Source organism: Equus quagga, chromosome 8, assembly GCF_021613505.1.
Source record: "Equus quagga isolate Etosha38 chromosome 8, UCLA_HA_Equagga_1.0, whole genome shotgun sequence".
In the NCBI taxonomy this organism is placed as follows: domain Eukaryota; kingdom Metazoa; phylum Chordata; class Mammalia; order Perissodactyla; family Equidae; genus Equus; species Equus quagga.
Window position 1 is genome coordinate 28,922,897 of NC_060274.1, and position 27,150 is coordinate 28,950,046.

Here is a 27,150-nt window from a genome sequence, read left to right on the forward strand (position 1 = left end):
TGTCCTCGTCACGATCTTACCTGAGGTACACTGTCAGTGCCAAACATACCAAACCTAACTCCTCCATGAAACAGACAACGCATTCTAAAACCAGCAACACTCTGTTTACATAGCAAAGTGGTTACATCAGGTGGGAGAAAGATTAAGCAAGAGCTATTCTATGACCCTGAAGACCTAAAACACATCATGTCATTTTTTACCAGCTTAAAAGTATTTTGAAAACAGTAGCACCTTTGTCCTCCCCTTCGGGGACAGAAATAGTCAAGTCTAGAGGGAAAGGAGGTGATTTACCAGGCTATCCCAGCACCCACAACTAACTAGCTTAGCAACCTTAAGGTAATCTTCAATATTCTGTTGGCATAAATCAACTTTTTTTTTTTTTTTTTTTGGCATAAATCAACTTTTGATAATTAGTTTTTAAGAGGAAAAAAAGATTCTCAGATTGGAATCATTTTCAAGATCTTATGGTTTCTGTTGAAGACAGAGAAATATGAACTTTTAAAGATGACGAGATGAAAATAAAATCACTGTAAGAAAATAATTACAAAACAAAGGTAAAAAGATTATGGTTATCAACTTTAGTATTTATTGAAAGGTGGAAGACAAGGAAAATGCCTCTCAAACTCCAAAAACAAATCTTGCACCTTTGCTAAATGTTAAAATGAATTTTGAGATATTTGCTTTACATGACAATGAACCTGTCCAAAAAATAACTGAATGCAAATTTACCAAAACAGTGCTAATCTATTATTTACAAAAATGATCTTACCTGCCGTATGCATTTGGGAAAAAACTCTTTTACAGTCAGGAACACTAATGAAATCCCTTGAACCCTAACTCAAGAAATAAAATCTTTCCTACCCTCCATGACCCCCCCAAAAGTCACAGAATGGATTAAAAATGAATATATACGGAAATAAACATATTTCCAATAATCGTACACACATGCGCACGCGCACACACACACACACACACACACACGGAGTGTTGTACTAGATCAACCTAATCTTTATTTAAGGTCAACAGCCTTAGTGACAAGGAAGATAATGAATATGGCTTTAGTAAAATTTTCAACTAAATATCACAAATGCTTAATTCCTTTGCTAGCTACCAGCTAACCTGAGTATGGAATATATATTACTTAGATAGCAAAACGGGTATGAAGAAAAGTAACTAAAAAAAAAAAAAAAAGCACTATAGCAGACACCACCGAGGTACCTTAGTTTTTCTGTAAAGGTCTGTGTATCAATTTAATAATTTACATAAGAACTGTTTAGTCTATAAGATCATACAGAAACTATATATTAAGTGCTTTATTGTTCTGGTCCAATAAATTGGAAATAACAGCAAAAACCGTGTTCAGATAAAGAACTGGAATGCACTACTAGGAAACCATTAATATAATGCAATATTGAAATAGAAATTATTCGTGTGTAACAAAGGTAGTCAGCAAGTTCTCAGATTGCATCTGAAGATTTTAAAATGATAACCCGTAAGACAACATATGCATTATTCAAGGTGACAAGGCTGTATCTTGAAATTGGAGCCCACTGATTTATATTTCACCTGCATGGAGATGGATGCATTTTACAAAACAGTCAAATTTTCAAAATATGGAGAAGTCTGACTATAGGTTATATAGTAAACGATACCTAAAAGCAACCACCATGGTTGTTTTAGATAGGTCTTTAAGTTAAAAGTTTAAGGCTCATATATTTTGAAGGGATACCCTAAAGACATTTACAATATGATCTCATGCATCTACGTGTATGCTACTGGAAAACTGGAACTAAAACAAACCTTGTTAAATACTTCACCCTTCAACTAAAAAAAGAAAAACAGAACATTTTAACCACATCCCCTCCTATTTCTCAATACTGGTTTGTTATGAACTTTCATCTCCCAAAAAGGTAGGTGCAAATATATAAATTTAGCTTAAAAGAGAAGACTAAAGTGGTGAGAGACAGGATAAAACTGTAACATATAAAACAAAATCCCTATTTACATTATCATGATTTATATCTTCCTCATCCCATGAAAATTCCTATGTTGCAAATACATATATTGATTTCCTACAAACCATCGAAATTTCCTACAATATTTAACTGTCCTTTTAAACCGGGGTCCAGAAATGACATCACTGCTGCAGTTTACTTTTTCTGATGAAATGCCTCTTTCTAAGTGGCTTCTCCCTAACCAGAAAGATAAACAGTTTTATGGGTACCATAAATGAGGCTGGGTCAGAAACCAATGAAATGGGAATAGCAACACCAGCCTAAAAGGTAGCACAAAGAACCCCTGCTGAAAGTCATCAACCAAAATATTAGCCCAGAAAAATACCAAAAACAAATAAAATAGATTTGCAATGAGCAGAGTTCCTCACATCAAAGCTTTCATTAAAGACATCTGTTTGACTTTTAATGACAGCAGTGGAAGCAGTCCATCATTGCAGAGATGTGTCTGAATCGTCTTCAGCGAGGCACCGGCAATCCTGTTTCCTCCTCCGATTTCCCCTCTAGAGCTTCTTTTGAAGAAGGGCTCTAAGTTGTTTACCTTGCCAGGGCAGAGAGAGGGATCCTTAGAAAGACGAGGTAACACACCTTATTGTGTTAGTTATCTCTCTGTATATGGCAGCTGAGTCATTGCCCTTATTTTAAGATTTTGTATTTGCCATATTTTCCTCCTGTTCCACAAGAAAATTGTAAAAGAGGATTATAACTGCTCACAATTAAACTTTCTGTAACTAAAGATATTTACTCAGCTAGTACTAAGTATAGTATAGGTGCTTTACAGTAAGAAAATCTCCTCCACTTCTTACTCCATACATTACAAAGAAAATTTGTTAGGGCTATGTAATCTGGCCACACAACTTGATTAGTTAGAAGGAATAGATAGCACTAACAGACCTTGTTTCTCCCAACTTTATAAAATTGTTTCTCTTACCTAAACTGCTTTCTTAATGTTGAATATAAATATTTTAAAATGTTTTCCAGGGAGTAGGGCTAGAAAGTTTCACATACTCATCTTATTCAGCAATTTAAGAAGTTATGCAAAATATGATATACATATATATATACTCCCATACATACACACATATATAAATATGTTTTCATAACTGAATCTTGGTTTTACAAAATGCTTGCACAGTGTGGGGAATTTAAATATTCACTAGATTTGAACACAGACATTTGCACTCCATTACCACTTGAAATGGATATACCAGCAGAAACATAATAGATCAAATAAATGATTTAACTGAATTGTCAGTTTGTCTTTTTGCAGACCCAACAGAAAACATATTTATTACTATGAACCTTTATTAAGTGGCTCACATTTCAGTATAAATCACACTAAAAAGATTTTTTAAAAGCTATTTACACTACAGTGCTGACACATTTAAAATGAAAAAAAAAAATCGGTATAAATAAGCTCTATGGAAAAGCCTTAAATTGTCGAAAAAGAATTCTGGCTCATATTACAAAAAATATATATATATGTTAATGTCAGCTCTATTCTAAAACCTACAACTCCATCAAATGATGTTTCAAAGCCTCCTTCTGCTTAAGCCTGCAGGTTTACAGTGCGTCTGGCCCTACGTGCTTCGATGCTTCACAGTTATGGACAGGCACTGAGGAATGTTACAAAGCTACAGGAACTAGATTTCGTAACAGACTTAGGAGCAAGTCCTTGGCTTGCTTTCAGAATTCATGAATCTTTATTACATTATTAAGTTTAAAAAAAAAAAGAATTGTAAATGGTATGTACAAACTTAGCACAAAACATCGTCCTCTTTCCTCTCCTGCTCTGAGCGTGCGGAGCTGTGCTGCCTGGCATCAACCAGACTTAGGAGGCTTCCTGGGCACAAGCCTTCCTGCAAATCTTTGTTGCTATTTTCAAATTGAGAGTCCACGTCAATCTTCAATTCTGTAAATTGAACATGATCCAATTTTGCTTTAACATTCCTGCCATCCATGTTACTCGGTGCTCTAGTCTTTTCAGGAATATACACATTCACAGGTTCTTCCTTGATTCTTACAGATGCAAGAGGTTCATGTTTAATCTGCTGTAATCCATATTTAGAATGAAGTTTGTCTGAAAAAACAGAATCCAAGGAGGTTCTGCTTACAGCACAAATCACATTGTCAGCGTGAGGTCCAAGAACTGATGATGTGGAACCTGGTGATGTGCCTGTTTCATGAGTCGCTGTATTCTGAGCAGGGTCCTCCTCTGAGTGATACAGCTTGAGCCGAACGTGCCATGCTAAACTGCACACAGCTGAAACTGTCTTGAATTGATGAACAACATTTCTTGGGATAAAATAAATGTCATTATCATACAGCTGAATCCTGGCATAGCGAATGCCTTCCCTCCTCAGTTGATTAAGTTTTGCATCATCAACCCACTGGACACACTAAAAGAAGAAAACAAGGAACATCAATAAGTCTTTTCCACAATAAAAATGAAACTGAAGACCATCATGGTTTAAAATATACCTGAGACAGTGGAGGTTCATGTAAATCTAACTGCATTCGTTGAACTACTTCTAAGAAATCTTCAGCATGAAAACAAATCACATCTTTGGTTATTCGGGGTTGATCAGGCCTAAAAAAGAATATGAGATAATAAAGAATCTGCCATTACTGTTTCACTCTGTTAATCCTTATTAAAGTCAAAGCAAAAATGGCTTATGGTCAAAACCCAAGTACTGTCTTAGAAATAAAGTTAAATTATTAGAATACCACTTTACATATTTCAACAAAGGGGTTTCAACCTAAACACAGATAAAAACAACGAATTTCATTTTATTATAGCTATGTGTAACTATATTTTGAAAAATTAAAATGATTTGAATAGGTTATGCAAATCAAAGAAACGAGTGTTTTGTCTTAAAGTTAAGATCAATACTTCAATAAATTAAGTATTAAAATTGAAAATACCACCTAAAAATTAGAGGTAACTATGAGGGAAAGGGAATACTTTCTTTCAATAGACACATACATAACTGCAACAGTACCTAACCCCCCTAAATAACTCTTAATAAATTAAGAGGCATTCATTAGAAAAGCAGTAATAAAAACTGTTACTGCTCTTTCTGCTGGAGTTAACAGTGTCTTTAAATAGAATTCTAAAAAATCCCCAATTTCTTCAATTAATTAGGAATACACAAATACATTTTTACAGAAGATGCTCAAAAATGGATTTTGGAATGAAATTCCAAGCAACGTAAATACCAAAAAGAAAATTATACCAAGGCAAATCATAACCAGATTTTTACGAACAGTGATAAAGAGAAAATCTAAAACTCACGCATTACGTAAATACTCAGGGAAAGAAGGATAAGAATGACTGCGGGCTTCTCATCAGAGACAATGCAAGCAGAAGAGAACAGACCCTCTTTAAAGCATTGAAAGAAAACTCCAATCTAGAATTCTATATCCACCAAAAATATCCTTCAAAAATGTGAAATAAAACATTTTCAGACAAACAAAAGCTGAGAGAAACTGTCACCAGATGACCAGCACAACAAAGAATGTTACAGGAACTTCTTCAGGCTGAAGGAAGACGATACTTAAGATGAAAATGTAGCTCTCTTTAAAAGGAATGTAGAGCACAAGTAACAGTAAATATCAAAGATATTTTATTGTCATTTTTTAAATCTCGTTAGACATAACTCCTTAAAGTCAAAGTAAGTAACATATCAGGCAGTTTATAGCATATGTAAAATAAAATGAATGATGATAATTAACACAAAGGCCAGAAACAGGGGTGGGGTGGAGGTGGATAAATGGCAGTATACTATTAAAAGGTTCTTACACTTTACATGAAGAGGTCTAATCCTTGAAGGTAGACTGATAACTTTAAAGCAACTACTAGTAAGCAAAAAGTGGAGGTATAATGGAACACTAAAAAAGACAAGAAAGAAAAGGGGGAAAAAGTAATGAAGGATAGAAGAGGCAAATGGGAAAATGATAAATTTAAATCCAAATTTACTCATATTATATGTAAATGGTCTAAATACTCCAATTAAAAGACAGAGATTATCATCAGATTAAAAAAAAGAGCAAGACTCAACTATATGATGTCTACATGAAACAGTAATATAGACACACAGATAGGTTAAAAGACAAAGAATGGAAAAAATAAAACATGAAAACACTAATCACAAGAAAGCTAGAGTGGCAATACTGACATAAGACAAAGTAGATCTCAGGACAAGGAACATTACCAAGGATAAAAAGGGCATTTCATAATGATAAACAGGTCAATTCATCGAGAAGGAATAATTCTAAATGTGTAGCCACCTTAACAGAGCTTCAAAATACATAACACTAAAAACATTATGCTAAATGAAAAAGCTAATCGCAGAAAACCACATATTCTATGATGCACTTATACGAAACATCTAACAGACAGAAAGAGAGAAAGTACATTAGTGGTTGCATATAGCTGGAGAGGAGGCAGGAATGGGGAGTAATAGTTAAGGAGCACAGGGTTTCTTTTTGAGGTGATGAAAATATTCTATAATTGTGGTGATGGTTGCACAACTCTATGAATATACTAAAAACTACCGAATTACACAGTTTAAATTAGTGAATTGTGTGGTATGTGAATTATATCTCAATAAAGCTATTACAATATAAAAAATACACGGAGAAAAATTAGCAAAACTGAAAGGAGAAACAGTCAAATCCAATGTTACAGATGGAGATTACCAAGGAGACAAAAATTAGTAAGGATGTAGAGGACACGAAGCACTCTCTCAACAAAGCTGACCTAACTGACATTTACAGAGCGCTGTCCTCCCAACAAAAGCAAAACAGAGGGCCGGCCCTGTGGCTGAGTGCTTCTGTTTGCGTGCTCCGCTGCGGAGGCCCAGGGCTTCCACAGTTCGGATCCTGGGCGTGGACACGGCACCGCTCATCAGGCCACGTTGAGGCGGCATTCCACATGCCACAGCTAGAAGGACCTACAACTAAGATATACAACTATGTACCAGGGGGCTTTGAGGAGATAAAGCAGGGAAAAAAAAAGGCAAAAGAGACCTTCTTTTAAGTGTACATATAACATTCATCGAGATCGTCCATAGAACAAACCCCAGGAAATTAAGAAAGACTGAAGTTACACAGACTATGTTCTCTGACCACAAGGGAATTACACTGGAAATCAAACCACCCCCCAAAAAAGTCTGGAAAAAATCCTCAAATATTGGAAAGTACACAATACTCTTCTTCTCAATAATCCATGGGTTAAAAAAAGACACCAAATGGGAAATTAGAAAAATTCTGAACTGTATAATAATAAAAACACAGTATCAAAATTTGTGAAATATAGCTAAAACAGTGCTTAGAAATTTAGTTTTAAATACTTATACTGGCACACCTCATTTTATTGTGATTCGTATATACTGCATTTTTTTTTTTACAAATTGAAGGCTGTGGCAACCCTGTAACAAATGTCTATCGATGCCATTTTTCCAAGAACACTTGCTCACCTCGTGTGTCTGTGTCACATTTTGGTAATTCTCACAATATTTCAAACTTTTTCATTATTATTATCTTGTTATGGTGATCTTTGATGTTACTACTGTAATTGTTTGGGGCACCATGAACCACACCCATATAAGACAGTGAACTTAACAGATAAATGTTGTGTGTGCTGACTCCTCCACTGACTGGCCATTTCCCCGTCTCTCTCCCTCTCCTCTGCCCTCCCTATTCCCTGAGACACAACAATATTGAAATTAGGCCAATGAACAATCCTACAATGGCCTCTAAGTGTTCAAGTAACAGGAAGAGTCGCACGTCTCTCACTTTAAATCAAAAGCTGGAAATGATTAAGTTTAGTGAGGAAGGCATGTGGAAAACTGTTAGGCCTCTTGGGCCAAATAGTTAGGCAAACTGTGAACACAAAGGAAAAGTTCTTGAAGGAAATTAAAAGTGCTACTCCCATGAACACACGAATGATAAGAAAGTGAAACAGCCTTACTGCTGATGTGGAGAAAGTTTTAGTGGTCCACACAGAAGATCAAAGCAGTCACATTTCCAGAAGCCAAAGCCTAGTCCAGAGCAAGGCCCTAACTTCAATTCTGTGAAGGCTGAGGGGGTGTGGAAACTGCAGAAGGAAAGTGTGAGGCTAGGAGAGGTTGGTTCCTGAGGTTTAAAGTCGTCTCCATAACATAAAAGTGCAAGGTGAAGCAGCAGGTGCTGATGTAGAAGCTGCAGCAAGTTCTCTACAAGATCTAGCTGAGATAATGAAGGAAGCTACACTAAACAACAGACTTTCATGTAGATTGATTTTTCCTTCCTTACGTTGGAAGAAGACGCCATCTAGGACTAGCCATCATAGCTAAAGAGAAGTCAATGCCTGGCTTCAAAGTTTCAAAGGACAGCCTGACTCTCGTTAGGGGCTAATACAGCTGGTAACTTTAAGTTGAAGCCACTGCTCATTTACCATTCTGAAAATCCTAGGGCCCTTAAGAATTATGCTAAACTACTCTACCTGTGCTTAATAAATGGAACAACGAAGCCTGGATAACAGCACATCTCTTTACAACACGGTTTTCTGAATATTTTAAGCCCACTATTGAGACCTACTGCTGAGAAAAACAGATTCCTTTCAAAATATTACTGCTCAATGATAATGCACCTGGTCACCCAAGAGCTCTGATGGAGATGTACAAGGAAATTAATAATGTTTTCATGACTGCTAACACACATTCATTCTGCAGCCCATGGATCAAGGAATAATTTTGATTTTCAAGTCTTATTAAGAAACATATTTTGTAAAGTTATAGCTGCTATAGATAGTGATTCCTTTGATGGATCTGGGCAAAGTAAACTGAAAGTCTTCTTGAAAGGATTCACCATTCCAAATGCCATTAAGAACATTCATAATTCATGAGAAGAGGTCAAAATATCAAGATTAACAGGAGTCTGGAAGAAGTTCATTGCAACCCTCATGGATGACTTTGAGGGGTTCAAAACTTCAGTGGAGGAAGTCACTGCTGATGTGGTGGGAAAACCATGAGAATCAGAATTAGAAATGGAGCCTGAAGATGTGACATGATTGCTGCAATCTCATGATAAAACTTTAATGGGTGAGGGGTTGCTTCTTATATAGATAAACAAGGAAAGAGGATTCTTGAAATGAAATCCACTGGAGAACACGCTGTGAAGATTACTGAAAAGACAACAAAAGATTTAAAATATTACCTAAACTTAGTTGGCAAGGCAGTATTAGAGTTTGAGAGGACTGACTCCAAATTCTGAAAGAAGTTCTACTGTGGGTAAAATGCTATTAAATAGCATCGCATGCCTCAGAGAAATCATCTGTGAAAGGAAGAGTCAACTGATGCTGCAGACAGCATCCGTGTACTATTTTAAGAAACTGCCACAGCCACACCAACCTTCAGCTACCACCACCCTCATCAGCCAGCAGCCATCAACATCGAGGCAAGACCCTCCACCAACAAAGATTACAACTTGCTGAAGGCTCAGATGATGGTTAGTATTTTTTAGCAATATTTTTCAATTAAGATACGTGCGTTGTTTTTTTAGACATAATGCTATTGCACACTTAATACACTATAGTATAGTGCACACCTAACTTTTATATGCACTGAGAAACCAAAAAATTCATGTGATTCGCTTTATTGTGGTGGTCTGGAACCCAACCCACAATAACTCCCAGGTATGCCTCTATTAGAAAAGAAGAGAGGTTTCAAATCAATCATCTATGCTTCTAACTTAAGCTGGAAAAAGAATAGTAAATTCTTCCTTAAAAGAAAAAAAAGAAGAGCAGAGACAATGAAATAGAAAACAGAAAAACAACAGAAAAGAAATCAATGAAATAAATGGCTGATTCACTGAAAAGATCAATAAAATAAATTCTGCCAATATATTAATATAAACACAAAAATTATTAACAATATTAGCAAATTGAATCCAGCACTATTTAATGTATCATAAATATTATCAAATGTGTTATATCATATATATGTCATATAATCATGTATATATCAGATATATACACATAAACAAACATTTCTGTATAATACAGAATAACCAAGAGAAGTTCTTAATCCCAAGAACAGAAATGAAATCTTGGAACTACAGGACCTTAGGGTAAATCTATGTTTAATTTTATAAGAAACTGCTAAACTTCTACAGTTCCCAGAGAAGTGTATGAAAGTTCTGGTTAATCCACATCCTCACTAGCTTTTGGCACTTTCTTTTTTTTTTTTTCCTTTTAGCAATTTTAGTGGGTGTGTAGTGTTATCTCCTTGTGGTTTTAACTTGCACTTCCCTTACGGTACAATTATATAGAACAACTTTTAATGTGCTTATTGGCCATTTGTGTACCTTTTATAAAATGTCTGTTCTAATCTTTTGCCCAGTTTTAACTGGGTTGTTTGTTTTCTTATTCTTGAATTGTGAGAGTTCTTTATATATGTGGACACAAGTCATACATACATGCACACACCTCAGACATTTTCTCCCAGCCTGTACCTGCCTTTCCATTAGCTTAATGTATCGTTTTCTTTTATGGTTCATCAACTCTTTGCCTACTGCAAAATTTTCTCTCATGTTTTCTTCTAGAAGTTTTATAGTTTTAAGGGTTACATTTAGTTCTATATCCTATCAATTTTTTTTGTATGGTGTGAGAGAAGAGTCAAAGTTTTTTGGGGTTTTTTTCCTGCCTTTTTCTCCCCAAATCTCCCCAGTATATAGCTGTATATTTTAGTTGTGGGTCCTTCTAGTTGTGGCATATGGGATGCCACCTCAGCATGGCCTGATGAGCAGTGCCAGGTCCACACCCAGGATGTGAACCAGCAAAAACCCTGGGCCACTGAAGTGGAGTGCGCAAACTTAACCACTTGGCCACGGGGCGGGCCCTTAAGGTTTGTTTTTAATTTTTCTTTTGGGATATGGTTACCCTGTTGTTCCAGTAGTGTTTCTTTAAAGACTCCCCACTGAATTATCTTGGTATCTTCATTGAAAATCAATGATAGGTCTATTTCTAGACACTGTTCTGTTCCATTGATCTTCACGTCTATCTTCATACCAATACCCCACTCTGTTAATGACTATAGCTTCATAGTAAGTTTTAAAATGACAGGTAGTGTAGTGTAAATCCTCCAACACTGTTCTTTCTTTTTCAAGACTCTTTTGCCTATACTAGGTTCTTTGTGTTTCTATAAGAAAACCTAGTGGGATTTTCATTAGGACTGAGATGATTTCTAGATCATTTGGCAAAGAACTGACACGTTAATAATCTTGAGTCTTCCACTCCATAAACAAGGTATATCTCTACATTTACGTAAATTTTGCTTAGTATTTCACAGTTTTTTAATGCTAATCTAAGTGGCATTATTTTCTTATTTTTCAGTTTCCAAATGTTTATTGCCAACATACAGAAACACAATTGACTTTTCAATACTGTCTTATCCTGTGACTTTGATAAGTTTGCTTATTTATTCTAGTACTTCTTTTGTAGACTTAGAATTTTCTCTGTACACAACTATTTTGCCTTACTCTAAGACCCTGTAATTCCATTTCTACGTATTTACTGAAATGAAATGAAATTATATGTGCACACAAAGGCTTGAAAGTGAATGCTCATGACAGCTTTATTCATAAAAACCCAAAACTGGAAACAAGTCAAATGTCTATCATCAGGTGAATGGATAAATCAGTTGCAATAGATCCATACGATACACCAACTCAGCAACAAGAAGGAATGAACTACTAATACACGTAACAACATAGATGAATCTCAATAATATTACACTAAGTGAAGTAAGTCAGGCAACACATATGATTCTATTCACAAGAGATCCTGTACTAGGCACGGTTAACCTACAAAGACAGAAAACAGATTAATAGATGTCTGGAACTTGGCTAAGGATGGGGAAGATTATCTGCCAGGGGATATGAAGGAAACAAAATGTTCTCTGTTTGAGTTGTGGTAGTACTAACAGAGCTGTAGACATTTGTCAGAATACAGCAAACTGTACACGTATAATGAGTGTTGTGTTATTAGATGTAAACTATACTTCAGTAGTTGATTTTTTTTACAAACTAGACTCAAAGAAGGAACCTCAAATACATAAATCTATGTGAATCCTTTCTTTATAATACCTAGAGTGCTATAATTTGATCAATACTTCACAAGCCTATCTAGCTGAAGATTTCTTTGTAGTCTAAATCAATCCCAGTCTTTTATTTCAAATTGGTGTTAAACCTGGCTCTACGATAAAGTCAAGAATCTAATATTCTAATACCAAATGTCTTCTTGAGAAAAAGAGAACTCAAAACACCAAGATAAGTAAAAAGAGAAAGCACCAACTTTTAATATTGCTTAATTTAACAGCAAGGAATAATAATAAAAGGATCACAGACTGCATCAGAGCCATGAAGCCCTCTTATAGAACCAACAAAATTATTTTCTTGCCATCTTTAGTTGTAAGAGATTAAACAACTATAGTTATATTATATAACTATTTGCTATAGGACCCAAATTGTATTTCACAATAGTGAGAAAACTCATAGCTAGTAATATCTCATTCCAAATCTTTCACAAACATATTCTTAAATCTGGCCAGCTAATATATTAGTAGTTTGACAACAGTCTTTTTTACTGTGAAATTCCTAGCCACAAAGGTGCTTCTCTATTCAATATTTACTGGGACCTGTGGTGGGCCTGCGAAGGCCAGGACACAATCTCTGACCTCAGATCACATATAAAGGGGAGGAGAGCACATGCACCAACAGTAAGTTAAAGCACCTAGGGGAGATTTATACCAAGTGCTCAGGCCATGAAGCAGAAACATTTATTTCCGAAAGAAAGCATAAATATGTGGCTAACTTTACTGAATACTATCTAGAAATCAGATTTCACCTTAAGTAAATCTTGATGCCACTCTTAAATCCTTTATAACTAACATTAAAAAAAAAATCTCATTAATTTGAAACAGGAGTTTATAAAGCTTTCCACAGAGATAAATTTGCCTTTACTCTTTGACAAAACTAATATTTTAAACCAGATTATAGGAAGAGCACAGAAACTACATGAGAACTAGAGATATTTGAAAATTACCATTTAACTTACAATTCAATTATAAAGCATTACTGAATTACAGACTCCTAATACAGTTTTGCTAAGGACCTCTCAGGGTTAGTTCAGCGGCACTGGCTGCTCTGTATACCTGAAACTGACAGCGCTCCATTTACATTAAGAAAGGAGGTCAGTTTACACTGGCCTTCCCACTCAGTATTAATTTATAAAATATTACTATATATTTTCTCTTCTGAACAAAGGGTCAATCCTTTATCAGTAGCCCTTGAAAATAAAATTCCCTCATGTAGAAAATACAGATTATATTTGTCATAAAGTCTTAGACAAATTTTGCAATATTGACTTTTATTTTCAGAATTAAACATTTTTTTACTTAGAAAAATTTCTTACATATTTAGTATCTAATTCAACTGCTTTAATAAGCAAAATAGCATATTCCAACTTAAATTCCATACCCAACTACAAAATTTGAAAACAAAAACCTAACTGAGCAAATTTATCTTACAGTATAAATATAGCTTTGCTATGTGTGGTTTTTCAATAAATGGAAAATTTCTTAATGTATGAGATGACACCTTACGTATATTAAAGAATTACCCATTTTTTTAATCTATCAAAAGACTCAAAGTGAGACTTGCAAGCAAAGTCAGGAAAAATTAATACAGTAAGTAAACAGATCCTTAGTAGACTCAGAAAGGGAGCAGCCAGGTAGAACAGCATAAAGAGAAACACAGGAGTGGGGAGTCAGACAGACCTGAGATCAGATCAGCTCCACCACTTATTAAGGGGACGACTATGAGAACATTATTTGACAGCACTGAGCCTCAGGGTCTTTGTGTAATGAACACGAGCTTAAAAGTAGTTGAGCGAATTAAATGAACATGTGTAAATGGGCATAGAGTAAGTACCAACCGAACTTTAGTTTTTCTTTTACCTCGGATAAGACAATTATTTTCACCTCTAGTCACTTAGAAAATGAAATTATTTCAGTCAAACCCAAAAGACTAAATCTAGGTTCTAGCAACTGAAAATCATTTTTAGTGCAATTATATAATTAGGATATCCAAACACAGGGAGAAATGAAACTTTTTTCCCCCCACAGTAAGAATTACTGAGAAACTTCCCCAGAAAAACTTTAGAAGCCAAGAAAATTTTTCATTAAAATAGCAGTAGTTAATATATACCACTCTCCACAGTGCACAGCCTTCAACACTCCAACAGCAGCTGTAGTCTGTCGTTCAAAACCTTGTCCTATGTGATCTGCATGGGCTCTTGTCCTGTCTTCAAAGAGCATCTCACGGGGCTCACTAGTTCGAGGTAGGTACTGCAAGTTTTTTATTTCATTGGTAGTCCTGTTAAAAAAAAATACACATACACACACACATATATATATGTGTGCCAGAGGGAGGGAGGGAGACAGGGATGGACAGGCTTATGTATTACGGCTTAAATACCTTCAAACACTTGTATTGATGTACTGAGGCTTAACTGCCACCAAGCATTTATTAACCGCATAATTCAGACAAAAGGTAATTTTAAATCATCTGCACCCAAATCAAGTTCTATTTTTAAAATGAACAAGTACAAACAAAACACATATAATCCTCTCCTTTTTCTAAAACATACTTCCCAAAAGCGGCAGTTGTAAGGCAATACGTACTTGGATCAAAAACTAAATTACAGATGATGTGGTTTACCCAGGTTTCCCTGTACCCAAAATCTTTACCTTCAGATGTGGGGCTAATCGGTGGAACCATGCCCCTAACTCAGGTCACATGGCTAACACAAGGTATATATCCAGAACAAAAAGGTAACTTTTTAAAATGCTTTAATTTAATATTTATAGAACACCTACTATATGCCAGATACTATCAAGGCACTGGAGCTAGTGAACAAGACAGGCAAGTTCCCTACTCTCATGAGAGTTTATACTCTAGGGAGAGAAAGACAAAAAAATAAATAGCAAGAAAACACTAGGCAATAAGTGCTTCCAGAAAACATGCATGGTTTACGGGAGGTAAAAGGAAAACCTGAGCCCCACCCTGGAGGACAGCCATCTCCCCTGGCTCTCCCCCACTGCTCCCCTTCTAGAACCATACGCATAGAGAAGCTGCTGACTACTTAGCCTCACTCATTGCAGAAACCCTCTCCAACTTTGCTGCAGAAGGGGAAAAGGTGGTCATTTCCATGGGAGTCGTCATCTTAGGAAGATAAATACACGGTTTTCGCATTGCTTCCAGAGATAAACTGGGATCGCCCTCACAATTTTCTCCTCTCGTCCCAGTCTATCCTCTAGGGTCACTCTTCCTATGAGTGTCTCCCACCCTCAATCTCCTCTACTTACTGCTCTTTGTGCACTCCCATGTCACAGTCTGAGTACATACTTACACACACACAGATGATGCTATCACACACTCTTTCACGCTTTGTGATTAATGTTCCACACGTTAAGGCTCCACAGAAAGTTAGACACTGCTGCTGCTTCCTGTGGAAAGCTAACAGGCTTTCAAGCCCACAAGTCTGGTTGAATTAACACCACATTCTATGAATTAAGACTTCATTTAGCACAGTGCCTGGCGCAGTGCTGTTATCAGTTGGTCAGACTATAATGAGATGTGAAACCACCCCAGAGACCGTGGGTCGTCATCCCTGAGGTGCAGGCAAGTTCCTCAAGGGGCTGGTGCACTCTCTCAAATTACGAGAACAAGTTTGTGCATGGTTCTCGGGAGAGGCTTTCAGAGTCTCAAAATGATTTATAAACCCAAGTTAAGAGCCACTGAGAAACACAGCAATTTTACCATTTACTACTAATAAATTAGCTTGTAAAGACGTCATTCAACTAATAACTATTTACTAAGCACCAGGCACTCTGTTTAGGTGCTAGAGACACATTCGCAACAAGAACACAGAGTCCCTGCCCTCACGCAACCTACAGTTTACTCAACGACCATTTTTCCCCGGTCTTTTTCTCTTTTTTAATTAATAATCACTATAATGAGTGAAAGCATCTTTAGGTATCTAAAAAAAAAACCCACATTATCTCTCCTAGCATCACCCACTCCATTCCCACCAATGTTAACCTAGCGTGCATTCTTCCACACTCTTTTGGGCTCACAGAATGTGTTATCATTTATACATGTGTATTTCTTTTCATAATAACAGAATCATCCTGGACACATTACTCTATGTTTTGTTCTTTTTAAGTGTCATGGATATCTTCCAGATCAACAGACATAAATAATTCATTTATTTTAACTATTTCACCATATTCTTTAATAGAAATGTACCAAAATGTATTCAACCATTCCCGTTTATGGGCATTCAGACCATTTAAAATCTTTTTCTCACTACAAATAATGCTGCAGTTAACATTCTTATATTTTTTAATAAACATTGATGATATAGCGGTTTATTTTTTTGTTTACTTGGTAAGGAAGATTGGCCCTAGCTAACATCTGTTGCCAATCTTCCTCCTTTTGCTTGAGGAAGAGTGGCCCAAGCTAACATCTGTGCCAATCCACCTCTATTCTGTATAGGGGTCACTGCCTCAGCATGGCTTGCTGAGTGGTGTAGGTCCACGCCCAGGATCTGAACCCTCAAACCCGGGCCATTGAAGCAGAGCGTGCCAAACTTAACCACTACGTCACCAGGTCAGCCCACAATTAACATTCTTATACATTTACTTTTAATATTTTTATTTCTTGGGACAGATTCCCAAAAGCAGAGGTGCTGGATCAAAGAACAAATATATGTTGAAATTTATGAGCTATTGTAGATTACTTTCACAAAATGATTATAGCAGCAATATACAAACGACCCTGTTTCCTCACATACCTACCAGCCTGTAATATTACTGCTCTATTAATAATTTTTGCCAATGTAATGGGTACAAATAATATCTCACAATTCTTTTAATATACACGTGACTGCCTGAGGTCTATTTTTCTATTGGGTTGTTTTACATTTTCCTTGTCAATTAGGGAATGCTATTTGACATTAACTTTGTCAAATGTTACAAATGTTTCAGTCCAATCTATCATAGTTTTGAACTGTGTTGTTGGTCTTTTCTCTCACAAATAATATTGCCATTATATTTTTTTATCTTGCTTACTGGGAAGGTCACTCCTAGGCTTAAAATTTGTATTCTGACATTTTTATCTTTTGTCTATTATGTTTAAATCTATAACTTACTTCTTGTCTGAAACAGGGGCTATGGCTTTCTCTTCTTTCAGATAGACTGTGGATTATGCCCGCAGTGTTCACTGAATAACTCTTCTTTGTCCCACCTATCTCCAATATTAGTTTCCAATATACTTAGATCTACTTGTGCACTCTATCCTATCCCAAAGGACTTCTTGAGCTCTACAGTCATTTTTAGTATCTAGTAGCACAGGTCCCCTCACTTACCTTCTCCTTCACAGTTCTCCCGGCTATTTGCTGACTTTATTTTTCTTCCTTGTGAACTTTAAAATCATTTCATCTGGTGCTGGAAGTTTAAGTCTAATTGGAATGCTAAAAATTTCAAAAGACTATCATTTTTTCCAATCCAGAACATAGTAGGGCTTTCCTATTTGTTTAGATCTTATTTTATATCTTCCATAAAATGTTTTAGTTTTCTTAATATGCGTTCTTAATATTTCTTACTAAACTGATTTCAAAATAGTTTACAATGTCTGTTGTGAATGACATTTTTTCCATTCCTAATTACAATCTATTGTCATTTGCCTACATATTCTCATCTTATTTATATTTGATATTTTATAAAAAATTATATCAGCATACGTAGCCATTTTTGAATTTATATTCCAATTATGCTCTAAACTTTCCTTTCCTTCTTCCTCTAATTGTCAACACACACACACATACACCTCAAGATACAAACACCTATTCCCGGCAACAAAAATGTGTATCCAACATACCTTTTCCTTTTGAAAGGTGACTTTGGCATATCAGCCACAGGGATCATTTGTTCTCCTGGGCGTACCCACATGATGGGACCATCATCACTATCTTTTCGACTCTCTAATTTTAGACTAGATAGTGTCCCCCATGGCAGTGTACACTAGAGGCAAATAATTACACAGAAATCAATTATTTTCAAAATGTAACTTCAAATATACATTAAAGAATACTGCCCCCTAGACAAAATTTCATATATACCTTTATACTTATACATTTGAAATATCTATCTATATTGAACATATTCCTATATATTAATATATTTTCCTTCAAAAAATTCTATTTCAAATACAACAAGAGATTAATTATTCTTGGATGGCTCCCTCCTGCAACCCTGCCAGAGATATGATTCACTGTATTCATCATTTGTTATTCTTCCTTCTACCAAATGTATGAGTCATATGATGTTAATAAGTTGGCCAAATAAGCAAGTGTTCTCCACGAGAATCTATAAAAATGAACAATTAATTGAGTTAAAAAAATGGATACCTCAAAAAAAATGGATATCACTTTGATTAGCTATAATCAAAACCTAACAAAACAAAAAGGTAAACCAAAGCAAAATCAAAATTTGTTTAGTAGTTTCTTGAAAAGGCTGGTAGTCTCAAAGCAGAGACTAAAATCTTTGAAAAGAAAAGAGAAAGAAATAAATTTTTAAAAAAGAGAAAGATTCTCCATTTTCCAAAAGGGAAGGATTGTCAAACTAAAATTCTCCAGAAAGAATGCATTTAACTCATTTCCTTTTAAAATTAAAATATGCAACCAAATTCCCTGATGTCACTGGGAGAAACAGAAAAGGAAGAAAAGGTTTAAAAGGAATAAAAAAGGAAATGAGGGGCCGGCCCCAGGGCGCAGTGGTTAAGTTTGTGCGCTCTGCTTCAGTGGCCCAGGGTTTTGCTAACTCGGATCCTGGGCACAGACATGGCACTGCTCATCAAGCCGTGCTGAGGCGACGTCCCACATGCCACAACTAGAGGCACACACAACTAGAATATATGACTACATACTGGGGGGCTTTGAGGAGAAGAAGGGAAAAAAAAAAGACTGGCAACAGATGTCAGCTCAGGTGCCAACCCTTAAAAAAAAGAAAAAGGAAAGGAAAGGAGAATGGAATGGGGTAAAAAAAAAAAAGGGGAAGAAAAAGATATATATACACAGAGATTAGAAAACTGAGCAAGCAGAAGTGAAAAAAGAAGAGATATTCAACAGATTATGTAGCAAATACTGGAGATAAACTGATATTATCAGATTCTGACCTTTAAATTATTGATTAAATAGTTAATCTAATTACATAGCTCACAGATTTCTCTCTCAATAGGACAGACTCAGCGGCCGACAGGAAGAAATATTTTCTGGAATGCAGAGACTGTTGGGGAAAAAATGAATCTGGCTAGAGACCATGTAAAGAATTTAAAGGGGCCTTAAAGCTACACAGTCTAAATGCCTTATTTTATGGATGAGGAAACTAAAGCCCAGCAAGTTTAAATGGCTTGCCCAACACAGCTAGTGTAGCCATGACTGAAATACAGCTGGACAGTTTCCCATGCCAGTTTTCCACAATGCCAAAGTGCCATTCCTTTGTCGTAAACACTTTAATTTAGTAAGCATTCTTCCTGTACTTTTTTTTTTTAAAGATTGGCACCTGAGCTACCATCTGTTGCCAATCTTTTTTTTTTTCTTTTTCCTTCTTCTTCTTCTCCCCCAAGCTCCCCCATACATAGCTGTATATTCTAGTAGTGAGTGCCTCTGGTTGTGCCCTGGACTTCTTAAACCTTCTAGTACTCAGTTTATAAAAAGCTGACAAACAGATGTAACAATTTCCTAAAGTGGCAGCAACAGGCAAGAGTTATTTTCTGGTCCACCACTTAGCTTTGTCCTTATAACTAGCACCTGAGGAGTCACACACACACACACTACACAAGAATTACTTTTAGTTTCTCATCTCTTCCTTTCCTTCCCTCCAATTCAAATGAAATCAAAATTTTTATAATGCAGAAAGAGCCATGATTTGTATCATCTGTAGTGTGAAAGTAAGACCCACAATTTAGATGCTGGATACTGTTTTCTCTTACTTTTAAAAATGGTGAATCTTCCAACATGTCAAGGAACTCAGGGAAGTAATCTCCCACTTCTTCATCAACTGCTCCCACCAAGCTGATCTGTCGCATTGGGCCAGCTCTGTAAGTACCGTGAGAATACGTTCTTTTTACCTAAAGGATATGGATTTAATTAAAAGTTATATATAAGATAAAGCTTACTACCATTGCATAACACTAAATTATATTGTCTAAGAATGTTAGAACATAACATGAGGCAAGCAAAACAAAACAAAAAAGCCTTTACTAACAATAAAAAAACAAGGCATTAAAAAAAAAACCATCTGCCTTAAATCAAGCTATTTTACCTTCTCTAGCTATTCCTACATACTACTCATGCAAACAGAGTTGAAATAAACAGCATAATTTTAGACACTGACTATAACTTCTAATAATACAGGTGTTCATTATTTGATGTATAATGCCACTGAAATTATATTCAAAAGTTCGTATAACTACATTTTCCTAAATTATTCATACTTTTCATCAGAATTTTGAAAAGCAGACCCTCTAAAAATATTACATTTAACCATCACCAGTGGTTTGTATGTCTAAAAGGCCAGCAGGAATGATCTTCCCTTCTAGATCTTGCCATATTAATGAAGATCTACTTTACATTTCTATGATTAATTCTGATGAAAAACTACTAGAGATTGAGAGCCAGGAGTCCTAGGTCCCAAATCTACCTTTGGTATCTACGAGCTATGTGACCTCCAGAAATCACTTAAATTCCTTGAGTTTTAGTCTCCTTAACTGGAATAATTTACCACAGATTGCTGAAGAAAACTTAATAGTTATATAAAGCCACCTGCATAGTGCTAGCAAATGGGTATCACTCAAATGTCAACCAAAATAAAACAGCCTACACCTCAAGAACCATTGGTACCAGAATTTTCATAAGTACATTCAAATCCTTCAAAGAAACCTATGCCTTTTCATACACTAACACTAGTAAACAAGAGTCTTTTTTAAGCAAAACAACTTCCTCATAAACAAACTTTAAAACAAATCCTAATTATATCTGCTGATTAGCCTATGTGGCCACTAAATTTCGGCAGATCACATTATCACAGTTTGCCTGGGTCTATTTTAAAATTGAAAGTCCTGTATTAAAATTGAAAGTCCTGTATCCCAGACAAACCCAGATGGTTAAAAGTATTCACATCACAAGCTGAATCCCCACGATCACAGCTGGCGGAGAGTATCATGTACCAAAGTACCTAAGCCCTCACCCATATAGTTCCAAAAACATGACTATAAAATTCTATCATAATAGAATAATTTGACTAAGACATTAGAGAATTTTATTATCAAAATCAGCAAAGCAGTATAACAATGATACATTAATTCTTTAATAAGTTTATAGAGAATTTTATTATCAAAATCAGCAAAGCAGTATAACAATGATACATTAATTCTTTAATAAGTTTATTGACCAAAATTCCAAGCTTAACTTTTCATGAACTGTCAGAAATTTACTTCTTAGAACAATAAACATTCCTCCAATCTCCAAGTTACAAAAAAAAATTGAGGTTCTGTGTCCCCATTTTCTACTCATGGTCTCATTTTTTTTTTCTCTCTCAAAAGTTCCTAACACCTCCTATACCGAGAGAACTAAAAGTTAAAACCTGACTCGACAAGTCTTTAGTAAGCTCAAGTTTAGATGAACTAACAGCACCATGATAGGAAAATTAGCCCTAAGTATGCATTTCTGTAACGCATTCTAACAAAGATAAGGGTATCAACTTGAAATTTAGCAAATTTACCAGAACTGATATAACACCTCGATTCTGTTAGGTGATTCTGAGTTTGTGGCCTCAGTTTGGATCTGCAAATGAGCATATGAGTTTTGAGAGACCTCATGGCCATTCAGTGAAATCAAATAACTTACACTGTAAAACACACCAATTTTCCAAGTGCTCTGAAATATTTCATTAGACTTTTAAAAGTCACATTTGGAAGGTAATATTTCCATTTCATACACATAAATAAATTTTCTGTGCCTCAAATTTCCTTATCTTGTTTAATTCATCTAAAGCATCTAAATCATTAACTAGGCCTAGCAAAGCCAGAATCAAATAAGTCCTTACCACTCAGCTGGTTCATTCTACTACATTACAGTATCAACAATGATCAACTGAATAATTCAGGTAGTGACTCAATGGTCAACGAAATAATTTGGGCAGAGAGGAATATTCAGTGAGAGAAATCTTCTAAAACACTAAGCACAACCCAATTCATGAGTGCTCTCAAAGAAATGGATACTTTGAACATACTTATAAAGCGAAAGTCAAATGGATAGATGGTCCACTGGCCTTTTTTCCAAGAGAGTATACTCAAAAATTAAATACATGCATACAACAGATACACCAATAAAGAATGCTCGTTGATGTGAGTGTTAGGAGACATTTAGGAGTCAGAGATAATCTTCCATGAGGAAATATAAGTCTGAAATTTTAACAGTGAATTTATCTAGTAGGTAAAAACAAGTCATACTATACACGTAATAATTCATTTCTCAAATAATTGAAATAGTTTTTGAATTCTACCTAGCAGTGGCCATGCAATCAACCACTTCCATTCTACAAAAATGATCCAAAACCCTACTATAACACTATTAAGCTATAGAGAAGAAAGGATAAACACAACTAATAATCAGAAAACCAAAACTAATTGTTAACAAATTTAACATTCAGCTCTCTTAGAGTAAAATTTCTTTGTTTAAATGTTAAGTAAAACATGTAGCATTTAGTAACAGAAGAAAATGGGTCGAGCTTCTTGGGTGGTAATATTAAAGACAAACGATGTTTTACATTATAACTTAAGTGCTTTACTAACTTTGATTTAACCGGATGTTGCTATCTTAGCTTAGAATGATCATTTCATTGATTGAAGAGGACATTACTGACCAAGCCATCTTATTTCATTCAAATTACACCTTTACATTAATTTCCAAGTTTACAAATGTAGTTCTCTGTTTAAAAATAAAATAAAATGAAATATGTCTAAATTAGTACAGACCTAAATATTAAAAATTTTAACATAACAGATTAAATTAAACCAAACTTGATTTTCTTTCCCCCTCCAATGTCTCTTCTGAGGCTACCTAAAAAGAAGCTGTATCTTTTCTTTTCCTTTTCTTTTTTGGAGAGGATGACTGTCCCTGAGCTAAATTCTGTACCTATTTTGTATACGTGACGCTGCCATAGCATGGCTTGATGAGTGTTGTATAGGTCCTCGCCCAGGATCCAAACCCACGAAGCCCAGACCGCTGAAGCGGAACATGTGAACTTAACACTACACCACCAGGCTGGCCCCAAGAAGCTATATCTTTTGATGATTTTTTTAAAGTATGGTCCTACTAAAACTCATAAATATTTCACAGAATATTTAGAAGAAACTGAATTTTAAAAACTAATGTAAGAGACTTTACTTGTTGGATTATAATCTTAAACATTGCATTTGAATCTTCATAGTTCTTGTCTCCTCATGGCAAAATACATATACATTACATGTAAAATTCACTGACACACATAATTTACTATAATAAAAGTACAATTCTCTCTCCCTCTTCACCAAAATGTGCTGAAACTGCAAAGTACATCCTGTTTCTCTACTATTAAAACCACCAGTAAATTCTACTAGAAAGTATGGTCTTTATAAAAACTATATATACTTAGCTATCATGTTTAAAATGAAACAGAAATTTTCTTCAAAAACATTTATTCTCCAAATATTAAAGATAATACTATGATAATCCAAGAGGATGGATACAAATCTATTTAAATTTAAAATTAAATTTTAAAAAGTAAATTGAAGTCATCAAAATATCTTAGGTTGTGAAAGTAATTTGAATTTTAAAATACATTGTGATACAACTCAATTATACACCATTTGATACAACTTTCTAGTGTAATAACTCAATACTTCAAATATACACTAAATCAGTTGCATCCATTAATTTAATGTTTTAAACATGGTAAATTACACATAACAATGTATTCAGATTAAAAAAGTATATACCTCGATGAAATATATAGATAGCACTTAAGCTGTTAAAACAAAATACAAGAATATAATCCACACATTTTCACAAAAAAGTAAATACTTCTTGATTGAGGTGACACCCATTTTACTGCAAGCACTACATAGCAAATATCCAGTTTTCCCGAGTCCATGGAATAAAAGTAAAACTACAGTATCATTTTTAAAAAAGCCTCAATTCTCTTAAAATCATCTATCCAACAATTACAACTCAATGACAGTGGGGTGGGGGGAGGAAACAGGTAAGGGTTGAAGGAATCTCTAAATAGCCAAATAAACGCCACAAAGACCGCGATTCATAAAAGGGCACTCTTCTTATATATATTTTCTACATTAGGTCTAATTCTAACTAATCTCTAAAACCATAAAGGATAAGAAACCACAGATATGGAAGGGGGAGGAGGGGCAAGAGGCAAGCACAACTGTGGCTCCCCCAGGACATCAGTATTACAACATCATAATGACAAACCTACATGGAAAACAAAGAGCTAAATTATGCTGCATATGCTCAGTAAAAAGTGCATCTTCATCAAAATCTCAGTACTTAAAACTACATGCTTCCATTATAGAGAAAAATCATCTATCAGGAAAAGCTCACATCCTGACAACACTGGACACGAGATCACTGTATCTGCTTCTATTCACTTCAGTAAACATCAATCAAACCATCAGTTTCCTAATGCAGTTAAAAAATTAACCCGAAAATATCAAAACATGTCACTCCTTTAAAAAGTATCTTATATGATTTCTAAAAGAAATGCAGAGCCACAAAGAGTACACATATCGTTCCTTCCAATTAGGTATCGCTCTCTCAAAAAACACCACAATAAAAGATGGAAATACCTTTTTATATATTTGCAAAAGCTTATATTTAAATACTAAGTTTATATTTAAATAGCACCTTTTAGAACAGATGTAACATTTTAAACCTAAATCTCCTCCCTACAGTCTCTCTACCCCACAAAAAAACCTACCACCATCATTGGTCAAAAGTGACTGCATTTTCTCTTTTCCCCTCTCATATTCCCTATAAACTTTACAAAGGGAAAGAAAAAAGCAGGAAATAGGTGCCTTCTTGTATTCACTGCCAGTAAATTGTCAAGAACAAAATCTCAGAAGTTTTGGTTAATGGGAAATGAATTGTTTAAACTAAAATTCTGTTCATTCCTCATGTAAAGTAATCTTTAAAAACACACAAACAAAAAACCTTATGATCCTGAGGTCAGCTGGCTACAAAAAGAAAAAAAGTAGCCTTCCTGACAGGAAATACACTGCCAAAAATAAATCCATAAGATTTATCTTAATCTATAATCTTAATACTGCTTTCTCTTATTTTACTTATAAAAATTGCTGCAACAAGGGAAGAAGCAAGTATGGTAATACGCAAGTCAAAAACCATGAAGCATTTGAAACAACCTGCTGGTTCCCACAATGTGCCCCCTGCTCTGTCAGTCCCTGCAGAGGAGACTGCAGCCCAGTGAGCCTGGAAAACTCTTCCTGCTGGGGAGGCTCACCACACACTGGCTGTTATAGTTTCTGATAAGTGCACAGTAAACAAACAACTTATTTGGCCCGGATTACACAAACTATTTTGACTTCAAAACCTGTTTTTCTTATTAGTATACCTATCAACATCCCAAAATAATAAAAGTTCCACAAAATACTTTAATAGTGATCCATAATAAATAGAGAAGATATTATAAATGTTTCTAGCTAAGTATCAGCATCAATGTCAAGAAAATACAAAAACAGGATAGTTATTAGAGCCAAAAATTGAGGAGGTGAGGGGAGAAGAGGCTGTTGGTTCAATTCTGCTGGTTTGCGGAGGGAGTGGAAGAGGAAAGAGGAGAGTCTCGAATTTTAAAAAATAAGGCCAGCTCATCATCTTCTGACAGAGGCAATCTAAACATCACACATAAATAAACGTGCCACAAGGGGGAGCCATACCCCATCACATCTGGCATATCCTTTAAAAATCAAAATAATGACATTGTTAATCAACATTTTATTTAAAAAATATCCATATAACTTCAACTAAAATAAGAACGAAAGTGTTATTCATTTTAAAATTACTACAATAAAGAAAAAAGGCTCCATTCTCAATTAGAGCATCTGGTACCTGCCATAATAATATCTTGTATATATTAGTTTATAAGCATTCAAGGAAGATGTGACAGGTACAATTGGTCAAAATGAAAATTTAGTACAAAGGCAGGCAATGGTTCAAAGATGACATATCAAATCGTCTTTATTGACCTAGCACAGTGAATGACCCCAGCATGAACTCAACAAATGTTAGTTTTCTCCCCTCATTCTGCAGAGGCAAGGCTAACAAATCAGATTGTTTCACTATTAATATATTAGCCATTTAATCATAAATTAACACCTGACATAGGTTTTTTGGGTTTTTTGTGTGTGAGGAAGATTGTTGCTGAGCCAACATCTGTGCCAATGTTCCTCTATTTTATGTGGGACACCGCCACAGCCCAGCCTGAAGAGTGGTGCCAGGTTTGCACCTGGGATCTGAACCCACAAACCCAACCACTAAGCCACCAGGCCAGCCCCCTGACACAGGTTATTTGATACAAACAACTTAGAACCAGAATAAAATAAAAAAACAAGATTTAGAGTCTGGGGATGGGGAACGAGTGATTAGAAGACAATTGCTCCAGTTTTCATATTCTCAGAGCTCTTACTACAGGGTTCAGAGTGCGTGCTAATTAAATACTGAGTGACAAGATAGAACTCTCATTTATTCCTTGACAGAAATATTTACTCTAAGACAGAAATGTCATTTATTCCTGTCTTACTCGCCTTTTTGCTTCCCTAACATCAAAGACACAGGAGAACAATAAATGTCCAGATGACTATTTGAACAAAACATAGATGGCAGAAAAACTAGGACAGATGTGAAAGACTGGCAAAAATTCTTCCAAACATGTATGCTCACTTTGAACAAGTAACTGTGCCACTC

At 35.3% G+C, this 27,150-nt stretch overlaps 1 protein-coding gene across 1 annotated transcript in view; it reads right to left on the reverse strand.

Moving 5' to 3' along the window:
- Window positions 1-563: 563 nt before the first annotated feature.
- RSBN1L (round spermatid basic protein 1 like) overlaps window positions 564-27,150 on the reverse strand; it is a 71,484-nt gene continuing 44,897 nt past the window's right edge. The window contains exons 7-11 of the mRNA XM_046668910.1: window positions 20,109-20,246; window positions 17,997-18,139; window positions 14,262-14,429; window positions 4,494-4,602; window positions 564-4,411 (exon numbers count right to left, since the gene is read on the reverse strand). Of these exons, the coding sequence (XP_046524866.1) occupies window positions 3,770-4,411; window positions 4,494-4,602; window positions 14,262-14,429; window positions 17,997-18,139; window positions 20,109-20,246 (1,200 nt within the window). The 3' untranslated portion in view covers window positions 564-3,769. The remainder of the gene's footprint in view (window positions 4,412-4,493; window positions 4,603-14,261; window positions 14,430-17,996; window positions 18,140-20,108; window positions 20,247-27,150) is intronic.